This window comes from Nymphalis io, chromosome 18, assembly GCF_905147045.1.
Source record: "Nymphalis io chromosome 18, ilAglIoxx1.1, whole genome shotgun sequence".
Taxonomy (NCBI): Eukaryota; Metazoa; Arthropoda; class Insecta; order Lepidoptera; family Nymphalidae; genus Nymphalis; species Nymphalis io.
Genome location: NC_065905.1, coordinates 10,595,306 through 10,607,889, shown reverse-complemented (window position 1 = coordinate 10,607,889; position 12,584 = coordinate 10,595,306). Strand labels below are relative to the sequence as shown.

Genomic DNA, 12,584 nt, shown 5'->3' with positions numbered 1-12,584 from the left:
TCCCATGTATGTATCACTGCATTGTAATTTTAAATTAAGCTCAACTTTTACATTTACAAGGGTGTAAAAGATACGTATTAAGTTTTAAAAAAAACATTGCTTAATTATACTGTTAACACTTACAGCACATTCACTTGTCATTTTGTCTATACTGTCAATAAGACTGTAAACGTCTGAAACTTGAAGTAAATATAATATGCCATACAAGCGTAAAAAGTATCATGTGGGTGATACTCATCTGAAAAAACGCTGGAGAGTAAGGAACAGGAAAAAGGACCTTGATGAAATTGATGTAGATCTACAGGAAGGTTTGTATAATTTTGAAATCGCCACATGGCTATCTTTTGTAGGTTATTACAAAATCGTTTTTTACTTGTTGTATAGATAATGCTGAGAAGTTACTCAATCAAGAAGTAGATCTTGATCGTCCGGGCGCCGCTCAACATTATTGTCTTCATTGCGCGCGTTACTTCATAGATAATCATGCTCTATTGGAACATTTCAAAACAAAAGTTCATAAAAGAAGATTAAAAGCATTAGAACTCGAACCATATAGCATAGAAGATTCTGAACGAGCTGCTGGTCACGGTAATTTTAAACTACCGAGCAAGAGAAAAATTGTCACCCAAAATTCAAAAAACACAGATATTACCGAAGAGGCTTTAGAAGAAAGCCCAAATAAAAAGAAAAAAAGTGAAGAAAATGTTACATAGATTATATACAAAAATTCTTAACAATAAAGTATGTGACTTTAAAATAACATCAAAGAGATGTTCTGCATTGTTTATTAATGGTCCAAAGGCAACTGATAGTTTCGTTTATGTTACACCTTATATAGATTTTAATGACCGTTTGAAAGAAAAAGATATAATCCAAGCTGATATAGAAAAACGTAAAATGCAATTTGATTTATTAAAACTTGAGAACCTTTGGTCTGTGTACGAAGAGTTGAAAACAAGAAAAATGGGATATGATAGCAGAAAGCAAGAAGTATCTAAAGAATTGGAAGAATTGCTGAAATGTAAACAGGAGGGAGACCATGTTGATAAATTAAAAATACAAGTGCATTTGTTAAAAGAAAATATAAGGAAATTAAAAGAACCACTATGGTCGGCAGAGGAGGCAGCTATGATAGAAGCATTAAAACTGCCTAATATATTGCATAATTTAACACCTGACATAGATAACAAAATTATATTTGAACATGGCTTGAAACCTGTCAATGACAAAGATCATCTTAAAATTGGTAAAGATAGAAATTTAATACATTTTACAAAAAATGAAAACTATTATCTCAAAGGTGATGCAGCATTATTTGAATTGGGAGCTAAATTTTACTTCAGCAAAGTTTTGAAAGAAAACAATTACACCCAGTTCTCCAATCCAGACTTTTCTAAGAGCTTAATAATAGAAGGCTGCGGTGAAGATCACACAAATTCTGATTCTACTTTCATATTGCACCACAATGAGGACAATAAAGTCAATATTGATAGCCGCCTGCACTTGACCGGAGGTGGTTCTCTATATTCCTTCTTTGCATATCATGCAAAAAATGTCCTGTATGCTAAAGTGTTGCCATTAACATATTTTAGTATGGGTAGACAATACATACCTTCACCGACCGATGAGGACAACTTATATCATGTAAGCCAGAGTTCTGTCATTCAATTATTCAATGCTACAAGGAATGAAACAGAACTTAATGAAATGCTTAATAATGTTATTGATTTAATAAAAAAATTATATACTCCACTTAACTACCACTACAGGTTAAGTTTTGTTGCTGCAACAAAATTGAATGCATGGGAGTCATTACGTTTAGTAATAGAAATGTATTCTAGCTCTCAGAAAAAATATATGGAAGTCGGTAATATTTCTCTGAGTGGTGACTTTATTAGCAAAAGACTTATGTTCACATATACTGAAGAAAAACAAAGCAAGTTCCCCCATATCTTATCTGGCTCAATATTAAATGTACCGAAATTATTAGCTTGTGTTTTAGAGCAAGATGATGAATTTGTTCTTCCCAAACAGTTCGGTATTGAAAATTAGTGTACCATTAATACAGCAGAATATTATTCTTAAATAAAAGGTCCTTGTTAATTATAAATGTTTAATCATTTCATGATTTATAAATTAATCAACAGTTTTTATAATTCCATTATTTTAACAATATTTATAAGCATTAAATATTAAATTGAAACTCATTTCTCTCCCATTGAGGATTTTCTATATTAATGGGAGATTTCAAACTTAGTTCAATTAATTCAACTTGTCCTGATTTAGTCACAAGAACAATAGTATGGGCTCTGAAAAAAGTTAATTATAGCTCATTAGTAAGTTCAAATAATTTTAATGAGTTATCTTCTTAATTTTATTACAAATTAATAAAAAATTAAATTAGTCTATGTATTTTTACCTTGTTCCATATTTGGCTTTTGGGATATTAACAAAAATTGAACTTAGTTCTTTAAAAATATTTGGTTGTCTTTCTTCTAACTGAGGATCGGGTAAATTTCTAAAAAAAAGTTGTATTATAATAATTTGAGAAAGTTGATGAGCAGAATATAATAATATTTTAAAATATTTGTTTTTAACAACTAACCTATCTTGATTTTTTAATAAACCAATTAATTCAGCCAATAACTCAGTTTTATTGTTAATCTTATTTAATTTAGTGCATATTTTTTTTAATAGTTTTATGCCATTTTGCACCTTCTTTAAAGGTTTATCAGGGAGACTATTGCCAAATCCTAAATATGTGTCCGACCAGTGAACAATTTCATCTGTTGCATTGGTATATGTTTTTACCTCTGGTAATGAATCTCTGAAACAAATAAAAATGTGGTTTAGTTTATATTTTAGCTTAAATACTTCATTGATAAAATCTTAAATTAGTGATATAAATAACATCCATAAACAATTAGATTATAATTCATCACGTAATGAATTATAATATAAAGCATGTGCTTTACGGTGAAAGAAAACATAGTGAGGAAACCTGCATGTGTCTAATTTCACTGAAATTGTGCCACATGTGTATTCCACCAAACCGGATTGGAGTAGTGTGGTGGAATAAGCTCCAAAATCTTCTCCTCAAAAAGGGAGTGGCAGTAAGACATTCAGAGGCTGTTATGATAAGATACGAAATTAATTATATATCATTTATTTATTAATGTTCTCCAATAAAGGATACAATGTACTTGTACATTATAATGTGGAATAATCTTTTAAAATATTAAATATACCCACCCTAATTCAATAGATACAAAATTAAATTCATTACAATTGCTGGTATAATTTTTAATTGATTCAATATACTCTGATATTTTTAAATCAGTTTTTACATAATTAGCTACTACAGTGCCTCTACCTGAAAAACATTTTTTTTAAATAGATATAATATGTATATAATATAATTGAACAAAGCATGAGAACTGTATACCTACTTTTTGCATTTTCTTTTTTTACTCCTGGCAAATTTAAAAGCAAACCAATTTTTTTATATTTGGAGCTAACAGCCAGCCATGTTCCTTTCTCACAACCAGTTTCTAAATCTCTGCCTACAGAAAAGGTAACCATTATAATTATTTTATTGTGATAATGGTAATAAATTTACCATTAGACCTGTATTGTAGTGTAAATAAATAAAGACGAATCAATTTTAAATTTTGAAATGGCATTACCAAGTTATGAAAATGAATGATGAGTTAAGGTTTTATTTAAAATATATATGCTTTTTAAATAGTAATATTTAAAAAATGATTAAAATCTTAAATACGAATTAGTGTCATTTCAAGCCTGTAACATTTTTATAAGGTGTTATTAAAAAATCCAATACATATTATGTAATTCAATCGGCCATGATCATTTAAAACTAAATAGTGATAATTTCTTTGCATAGTTAAAGTAATTTTGATAAAAATTTATATGACTATAGTGTATACCTCCATACACGCACTGGTCTTCACTCCAGGGAGCCATACATTGAGCAGGTCGTTCATAAAACTCATCTCTATTGGATATAAGGATAAGACTAAAATCACTTTCGATTTCATTGGCGCCATTATAAACAAACAAAATACACATCTCTGAAATTCAAATATTGAGTCTTATTATTTTGACACAACACTGACTTCAATAGATAATGTAATAATTTTAAACTAGAAAATACAATATTATAAATATAAGGTTACCGATATCTTATCGTTTGGTGTTATCTTAACAAAATCAAATAACAAGTAACTATTTGAATTTGAAATATACTACAGAAGTACAAAGTACAGCTTTTTCTATATTACTTGAACCTGTTTTACATTTTTGTTACTTACATGTTTTAAATGTTTTGTTCATAAATGCTACGTTTTTAAAACAAGTGCGTACATACAAACATAATCGTATATATGCACGCACTTGTTTTAAAAACAGTATAAAATAGTTCCTTGGATAGTAGATTTTATTTATATAACTACAAAATTTTAATTCGTATATTCTCTTTTTTTAAGTAATAAAGAAATCAGCAAAATTTGTTTTTGATATTTCATCATCATGGTCAGGCTGTACTATTGAGTACTGACTGATTCATTAGTCATGACTAGGCCTCAAGCAAAATCTTACATTTTTAAACATATGTACTTTAATCTCTTTATTCTTAAGCTACAGCCATATTATTGGGGTTCGGCGAATTTTTGTGTGTAAATGGCAAAGTAATGTAATACAATATATTAAAAATATACGAAGGCAACACTTTGTCATCTGATAATTGTCAATTTATTGTGAAATGTCAAAGTCCCTTGTATGTTGTATTGAACAGATTTACGAAATGCTATTTATTGTTACTGAAAAGTTCAATCAAAGTTGTAAAAGTTTGTGACTCCTAAAAATAAACTAGAAATAAAATAAAATGGAGTCTAACATGTCATTCTTCAGTCTACCAGTAGGTTTAAGCACATACTCTTTATTTTTAGCTAATCGATATATGGGTTAAACTTATATTTTACAATTTTGTACTTTACAGTTCGTTGATTCAGAAACATCGGATTTAGTGTTTAATAAGAAAGTCACAGAATGCGATTATGACTTTCAAAACGAACTTCCTTCGCAAAGTGCTCTTTTGGCTGCGGACGACGTTCTTGCACAATTTTTATCTTCTGATGGTCCTTTAGAGGAGCCTGATTTAAATGGTCCTACGACTTTACACTGTGAAATATGTCAGAAGAGATTTGATAATGCAAAAAAGTACTATGGACATTTAAGAGTACATTCCAAGGATAATCTATGGATTTGTGGTATGGTGTTTTTGTTATTAATATGCAAACCATTTCAACCCTCTATCATCATCATCATTAATAATAAATAATAATATTACAAGCCAACAATCAATTCCTTTCTGTTAAATTTTATAGAAAAGTGCCCGAATCAGAAGTTTGCGACAAAGCAGCATCTTATGAAGCACAGCCTAACACATAAGCCTCTTGCACGGGTCTGGAAGTGCCCGCAATGTTCTATGTCTTTTGAAGCTCTCTGGCGTTTGCAACAACATCTATTTGCTAAACATTTGGACTATAGGTATAGTATTGGGTTTGTTTTTTAATAGTAAATTGTTATTATTTATAAATTTTTTTAATAACCAAGTTAATAAATTAACAGACCACACAAGTGTGACCAGTGTGAGAAATCATTTCAAAAACCCTCTGATTTAAAGAAGCATAAAGATTTACATAATGGTAAGAATTGTTCTTTAATAACATTTTGCTGTACTATTCTTTCTATTCCAGAAATGACTTCTAATATTAATAGTCTAAGAGATCTTTTAATATATACCTGCGATTGCTATTTATTTATTTAAGAAATGTATACCTATGTGATATTGATTATTATATAATATTGCAGATGTTAAACTACACGCTTGTCCGTGCTGTGAAAAGAAATTCAATCACAAATCAAATTTAAATCGACATATGTTATTGCACAGTAAGGACAAACCATTCAGCTGTTTGGGTTGTCACAACAGGTTTACTCAGGTTGGAATTTTTTTTTTGTTTTTTAAATTAACTTTAGAAGAAGATATAATTTGTTCTACTCTATTCCAAGAAATTTTGAATTGGAATTTTACATATTTAATATTAAGTTAATGCCTGTGGCATATGGCTGTGGACTGTCCTGTTTTAGAATCTCAGGTCGAGGCAATAAAAGTTCTCGAGTTTTCTTTCAAGAAATTCTTAATAGCAGCCTCTCTTATGAAAATAAAAATTTTTACTTTCCCTAAGTAAATTTTACTTTCCTAAGCCTAGGAGAAAATGTATATCCATTGTTGTTTTCTCGGACATGTTGGATTTTCGTCCCATTAACGAATTTGTGTGAGGGAATAGGTAGTGCATTTGTGTTTGCTCACTTGCATGTGTACTATAATATATTCAGCAAAGATGGCTAGTTATAATATCCATTCAGACAAATTTTATTCTGAGTTTAATAAGATTTATTTATTCTATTTTTTAATTGGTTCATGTTTCAGATAGCCTCATTAAAGCGTCATCAAAAAAACTGTGCCCTCTACAGTAACGAAAATGTTGATAATGAAAATATAAGGAAGAATTATTGTAGAATATGTGGAGCGACATTTCAATACAAAAATGCTTTACTGGATCATTGTATGAGGTAATATGATAAATGTAATATAATCTAACATTTAAGCTTCGAAGCAATAAGTTTCTGATGGTCTGTCGGCCGCGTCAGCGTCGGTCGTCCCGCCACTTGTGTTGCTTTTGTTTGCGTTAGTTAAAAGCGTTTCTACTGATTCGCAACAATCTTTTGTAAAGTAATACATCGCTAGCGACCCGTTCCGCCGCCTTTGCGACACTTATATGCACGTATATAGCATGGCGCCGCGCTCCGGTTGTATTCCCGCGGATGACGCCGTGTGACGTCATTACGTACATTACAATTTTTCACGCCCCGCGGTCTGACAAAACCGTTATTGTTACTATTTTATTGTATATACATATCGGCAGGTGTTCGGTGTTCCGCCCGCTGATTGAGAAAATTGAGTTAGATGTTTTTTTTTTATAGAATAGGAAGGCGGGTGAGCACATGGGCCACCTGATGGTAAGTGGTCAACAACGCCCATAGACATTGGCATTATAAGAAATGTTAACCATCGCTTACATAGCCAATGCGCCACCAACCTTGGGAACTAAGATGTTATGTCCCTTGTGCCTGTAATTACACTGGCTCACTCACCCTTCAAACCGAAACACAACAATAACAAGTACTGCTGTTTTGCGGTAGAATATCTGATGAGTGGGTGGTACCTACCCAGACGAGCTTGCACAAAGCTCTACCACCAGTATAATAGAATATTATAAAATTATAACTTAATTATATATAGTAACACTAATCATAATATTATTATAGACAACACACTAATCCAAGACACGACACGGAACGAGATGACAAAACGAGCCAAGCTATTGTAGATACGAACAGAACAGAGGACAACATCGTCGACGATATATTGTCAGCTGAAGATGACTACATGACCATGGCGACGCATGACATGACCGCGCATAGTTACCACCAGCAGAGCCTTTCAGATGTAAACGCGTACGATAATCTTATGCAAATAGAATTCCTCAAGGAAATGAATCAATTGCACATATTGGACGATGAACTTTTGTACAACGATCTGGACTTCGACAGTTTCCATAATCATGCGTTCAACGTCAATGACATAGATTATGTAAATGATAGAAACGGTGAAATATTCGATTTCACCGACGGAGGCAAGAGCGAGGATCAAGATATAATGAACGCGCTATATCACGTGAAAGCGGAACACTTACCGGACGAGCTGCTGAACGTAAACGATATTAATACAAAACCGATCGAAGTTAATCAAAATCCTGCGGTTTCTGTCGACGAATGTGCGACTATATTCGAAAGCGATGTGGACTTAGAAGCGAGTACCAATTTAGCTGCGAACTTAAATCAATTGATCGGTGAAAACAGTGTGCAGTATATATCGACTGAGGACGACGATATGTTCATAATTAGTTTAAATAGCGATATCGATGCGGGACAGCTGACTGATATGTTAAATATAGGCGTGGGCTCCGTGAATACCAAAAACGAGGAGCCGGCTCAGGCTGAAACGACACCGCCCGCTAGTGACACGACTCACGACAACACGCATCCCATTATTATCAAAATCGAGGAACCCGCCGAGTTGACGAACAAGCCGAGTGATAACGAAAATAACAAAGTGAAAACGAAGACCAGGAAGCAGGTCATCTACGTCTGCTCGACGTGCGATAAAATATTCAAAAAGAAAGACAACTACAAATCGCATATAGGTAATCGATTATATACTATTTTTTCAAAGACGAACGAAGCTCATATTCGCAACACTACTCAACTGAACTAATGAGCAGGTCAGTCGAGTACTTAATAATCACTTAGCTTCACTTCCAAAGTACTATTTCGACCTGCGTATTCGATCTCGAGCGCCGGTGTGACGTCACTCGAAGGTCTCAGCTCCGACCCGTCCCCCCAGCGACGCACGAGGCGTCCCTGCGGCGCCACGCGTGCGCGCAGTGCGGGCTGCGCTTCGGGTACCGCTCGACGCTCAACAAGCACCGGCGCCGCGCGCACGAGCCGCGCCCGCGCGCCGCGCACGCGTGCGCGCGCTGCCCGCGGAGCTTCGGCGCCGCCTGGATGGTGAGCGCAGGTTCTGGGCGCGGGGGGGCTGCGGTAAAGCCGCTCCCGGCAGTGGGTCCCGCCCACTCGTTATATTCTACCGCAAAACAGCAGTACTTGGCATTGTTGTGTTCCGGTTTGAAGGGTGAGTGAGCCAGTGTAATTACGGGCACACCGGACAAGACATCTTAGTTCCCGAGGTCGGTGGCGCATTGATGTAAACGATGGTTAACATTTCTTACAATGCCCGTGTCTACGGGTGTTGGTGACCGCTTCCCATCAGGTGGCCCATATGTTCGTCCGCCTTCCTATCTATAAAAAAAAGATAGTGTGAATTTGGTGAATTTCTCGTTTACTTCGTTGTATATTCGATTAATTATCGTTGGTCGTTTTGAATAGTTATGAGACGTCAAAATATGTTCGAGGTGACTTGGTTAAGCCGCTCTTCCTACCGCACATTTTTTTTATGAAAATCTCGTTCGTGATCGTGATATGTGTTTATCACAACGAGTTCATACTGGGCGGCAGGAAATTGTTGCGTTACTTTAGCTTTTTAAAGTTATCACGTCATATAGACATTTGCACTGTTAGGGCCATCCCTTACTTTGCCAAATCGTCAGCAACCTCACGCGCCTGTAGTTACACAAAAAAACTAAGTATCGCTGTAATGGCGGTAGACTATGTGATGAGTGAGTTGTACCTAAAACAAAATTGCAATACAGTTAAACATTGATAGCGTAATTTTGGGAAGAGATTCGAAGGCCATTAAGATAAATAAATTTATTTTATTTTACTTGGTTGTACGACATTCTGCAAGTCCATCTGGGTAGGTAATACTCACCCATCAGACATTCTACCGCCAAGCATCTATATTTTGCACAAAGGTTGCCATCGACAGTGGTATTTATAATCGCGGCGTTTCTATTCACCTCTCGCTCGCACACTGTCGCTATCTACACTCCTTATCTTATACTGGCTCCGTTCCTAAACGTCTATTCTTAAAATGAATCTTCTATAATGACGATGAAAACAGTTTTTATGTAAACCTTTAATACAATCTATACGTCGTTATGTTTATTTATTTATTGTTGTGTCAACATCTTAGCGCTCGGTACACAGTAGGGGTACTACTACCTGACAGCTCGAACGTAAGATTAGTTTCTGAACGTGCGTTAATGTGTGCGTGAGAATGGTACGTGAGCTCACGTGCTTACACATGAGTGAGTATCTGCATATATAAACAAAATAATGAGTATTATTATTTAAATTTAATATAATGTTGTGTTGCAAGTCGAGATGGCCCAGTGGTAAGAACGCGTGAATCTTAACCGATGAACGTGGGTTCAAACCCGGGCAAAAGCACCTCTGAATTTTCATGTGCTTAATTTCTGTTTATAATTCATCTCGTGCTTTTTATCAAACATCGTGAGGAAACCTGCTTGTGTCTAATTTCATCGAAATTCTGCCACATGTGTATTGCACCAACCCGCATTGGAGCAGCGTGGTGGAATAAGCTCCAAACCTTCTCCTAAAAACAGGGAGAGGAGGTCTTAGCCCAGCAGTGGGACATTTACAGGTTTACTGGACAGGGACATTTACTGTTACTTACTTACTTACTGTGTTGCAACAGGATCCAGCTTAATTTTAACGTAACGTTCCGTTTTACAGCTCAAAAACCACATCGAACGTGATCACGAACGTTTGACGCCGTACGTGTGCGACGCGAAAGGCTGCGACAGGAAATTCTACAAGAAATGTGATCTTGTCGTCCATAAAAGGTGGCCATTTGAACCACATAAGTAACCACATTTTAAAGTTATAATGAGAAAACAGACGTGCAAATTGGACCAACAGACTGTAGGTCACCGCCGCCCGTTGATAATAGCTAATTACAATAGCTATTTGAAATATTAACCGCTATTTACACGATTAATTTATTTATTATAATATCAACACTAACAAGAAGTAGTTAAACATGACGTCATACAAACCAAGTGTCTCCTAAATTATAGGTGTTGCAAAATATATCAACATTTCGAGTTAACAAAAAAAAAAAAATTTTAAAAATCAAAATATTTATAACAAATACAATAAACATAGAAAAGACATTAACAGTTAAATTATTATAAAATTATCACTTGATTGGTATAAAATGAATAAAATATAAATATCTGAGAACATTTTAAAGGTTTTGAATATTAATTATTTGATTAAAAGCAAACAAAAGTAAGAGGTACATTTATACATAAAGAAAAAGGTGAAGGTATGCCGCTAAACATGGTATCTCATCTATATTGTTTTTGCGTCATTTAACTTTTTCAAGTGAAGGTTCAAAACAAAATTATAACTACAAAGATAAAATAACATTTTATAACATGTACAGCCTTTCAAATCGTAGAATTAACTTGGATCATTTGTTCTTGTACAAAATAGTCAGAAATAAAATTGACTGCCCTTAAATTTTCAGGGGAATAAATTTCGATGTGCCTAGAAAAGTATGTCCACGTTATCCAATAAGTGTATTTTACATTAGACCATCTAAAACTAAACGAGGACAGAATGCACCTCTTGTAAGATTAGGTAAAACGTATAATAAATAGGGAGAGGCCTATGTTCAGCAGTGGACAACGATTGGCTGTTGATTGATTGATTATAATAAATACTCAATGTCACTTGACATATTTGAGGACTCCATTAATAAATGCAAAAAAATAATTCTGGAGTTATTATTAGAATTCTAATTACAAAAAAACATATGTTGCAAGCATGATAGTTTAAGGAATTAATGAAAAACTTTAAAATGTCGCACATTTTATGTAAGTTGAATGTGTTTGTTTTATTATTACATGTAAAAGTGTGGCGACTGCTGATGGTCCTTAATAAAATAAAATATCCCTCGTGCCTGTAATTGGCACACTAAAATTTTACATTAAAGCAATACAAAGTCTGATGACGTCAGCGAAAAACTGAGCGTCACATTTGTTATTTATGCATCAATTCCCGTGAGTACCTTGGCACTCATACCGTTTTTATTATTGTTCGCCAGATACCACACGGGCGAGCGACCGTACTCGTGTCAAAATTGCAAGCAGGCTTTCCCGCACATTTCGCATCTCAAACGACACGAACGTTCAGTTGCTTGCAAGCAAAGGTATATAATACGTGTATAATGTTCTCTTATGTTTTATGTATGTTTTATCTGTAACATGTAATAAACTGTTAAATAAATAAATTTTAAGTTTTTTAAAGACTTCAAAAAATAAGAAAAAAATAAGGTTCTCATAGTCATCAATCATACTGGTTTTTTATACTTACCAAAAATATTTAAATTTGATCGAAATCTGCTAATGGGGTATTTGAGAAATTATCGACACACGATATATTGACGAATAATTATGTACTACATAAGCCAATAGATTTAAATATAGCTTTAAAAAAAGTCTTTTTTTTATTGTACTAGGTAGGCGGACTAGCATATTGGCATTGGAGGGTAAGTGATCACCACTGCTCGTAGATATTGGGCTTATTAACCAACCCTTACATCGCCAATGCGCCAAAATCTATATATATGTTATGTCCCTTGTGCCTGTAGTTCACTGGGTCACTCAATCTTCTAACCCGAACACAACAATACTAAGTATAGATGCTTGGTAGAATGTCTGATGGGTGAGTATTACCTACCCAAACGGGCTTGCAGAATGTCGTACCACCAAGTAAAATAAAATCAATTTATTTATCTCAATGGCTTTCGAATCTCTTCTCAAAATAACGCTGTCAAAGACAATGATTGCCATTTCATTAAAAAGCTTCCTTTGTTTCAGGGCTCGAAGACAAGCGTAAAATTTTATTTTAATTATAATTATAATAATTAAAACACATTTGGGATAAAA

The 12,584-nt window shown here is 34.1% G+C and overlaps 4 protein-coding genes across 7 annotated transcripts; 3 read left to right on the top strand and 1 right to left on the bottom strand.

The window, feature by feature from the left end:
* Nucleotides 1-140: 140 nt before the first annotated feature.
* LOC126775496 (zinc finger protein 593 homolog) lies at nucleotides 141-713 on the top strand. The gene is made up of 2 exons (XM_050497473.1): nucleotides 141-308; nucleotides 385-713. The coding sequence occupies exons 1-2, from the start codon at nucleotides 197-199 to the stop codon at nucleotides 711-713; spliced, it is 441 nt and encodes a 146-aa protein (XP_050353430.1). The 5' UTR covers nucleotides 141-196.
* LOC126775448 (serine--tRNA synthetase-like protein Slimp) lies at nucleotides 703-2,110 on the top strand. The gene has a single exon (XM_050497404.1). The coding sequence runs from the start codon at nucleotides 703-705 to the stop codon at nucleotides 2,050-2,052; it is 1,350 nt and encodes a 449-aa protein (XP_050353361.1). The 3' UTR covers nucleotides 2,053-2,110.
* LOC126775475 (transport and Golgi organization protein 2) lies at nucleotides 2,097-4,348 on the bottom strand. Of its 3 annotated transcripts, none has more exons than XM_050497450.1 (7): nucleotides 4,332-4,348; nucleotides 3,948-4,091; nucleotides 3,450-3,563; nucleotides 3,253-3,373; nucleotides 2,606-2,827; nucleotides 2,420-2,518; nucleotides 2,097-2,309 (listed from the first exon to the last, which is right to left on the bottom strand). In XM_050497450.1, exons 2-7 carry the CDS (start codon nucleotides 4,087-4,089, stop codon nucleotides 2,186-2,188), a joined length of 822 nt encoding a protein of 273 aa, XP_050353407.1. In that variant the 5' UTR covers nucleotides 4,090-4,091; nucleotides 4,332-4,348; the 3' UTR covers nucleotides 2,097-2,185. The 3 variants fall into 3 exon arrangements, with proteins under 3 accessions (XP_050353407.1, XP_050353408.1, XP_050353406.1); XM_050497451.1 differs by lacking the exon at nucleotides 4,332-4,348 and adding an exon at nucleotides 4,302-4,323; XM_050497449.1 differs by lacking the exon at nucleotides 4,332-4,348 and adding an exon at nucleotides 4,197-4,282.
* Nucleotides 4,349-4,781: 433 nt separating this feature from the next.
* Nucleotides 4,782-12,579, top strand: LOC126775429 (zinc finger protein 91-like). Of its 2 annotated transcripts, XM_050497368.1 has the most exons (11): nucleotides 4,782-4,936; nucleotides 5,018-5,288; nucleotides 5,406-5,568; nucleotides 5,650-5,726; nucleotides 5,893-6,023; nucleotides 6,515-6,657; nucleotides 7,414-8,351; nucleotides 8,552-8,715; nucleotides 10,363-10,472; nucleotides 11,741-11,845; nucleotides 12,516-12,579. In XM_050497368.1, exons 1-11 carry the CDS (start codon nucleotides 4,904-4,906, stop codon nucleotides 12,532-12,534), a joined length of 2,154 nt encoding a protein of 717 aa, XP_050353325.1. In that variant the 5' UTR covers nucleotides 4,782-4,903; the 3' UTR covers nucleotides 12,535-12,579. The 2 variants fall into 2 exon arrangements, 1 of the variants encoding a protein (XP_050353325.1); XR_007669879.1 differs by lacking the exons at nucleotides 8,552-8,715; nucleotides 12,516-12,579.
* Nucleotides 12,580-12,584: the final 5 nt, after the last annotated feature.

Coding starts and splice junctions, on each gene's coding strand:
- LOC126775496 (XM_050497473.1), top strand. CDS start 197: ATGCCATACAAGCGTAAAAAGTATCATGTGGGTGATACTCATCTGAAA. Junction 309..384: donor TGATGTAGATCTACAGGAAG/GTTTGTATAATT, acceptor CTTGTTGTATAG/ATAATGCTGAGAAGTTACTC.
- LOC126775448 (XM_050497404.1), top strand. CDS start 703: ATGTTACATAGATTATATACAAAAATTCTTAACAATAAAGTATGTGAC.
- LOC126775475 (XM_050497450.1), bottom strand. CDS start 4,089: ATGTGTATTTTGTTTGTTTATAATGGCGCCAATGAAATCGAAAGTGAT. Junction 3,374..3,449: donor AAAAAAAGAAAATGCAAAAA/GTAGGTATACAG, acceptor AATGTTTTTCAG/GTAGAGGCACTGTAGTAGCT. Junction 2,828..3,252: donor TTTGTATCTATTGAATTAGG/GTGGGTATATTT, acceptor TATTTGTTTCAG/AGATTCATTACCAGAGGTAA.
- LOC126775429 (XM_050497368.1), top strand. CDS start 4,904: ATGGAGTCTAACATGTCATTCTTCAGTCTACCA. Junction 5,289..5,405: donor GGATAATCTATGGATTTGTG/GTATGGTGTTTT, acceptor TAAATTTTATAG/AAAAGTGCCCGAATCAGAAG. Junction 6,658..7,413: donor TTACTGGATCATTGTATGAG/GTAATATGATAA, acceptor ATATTATTATAG/ACAACACACTAATCCAAGAC.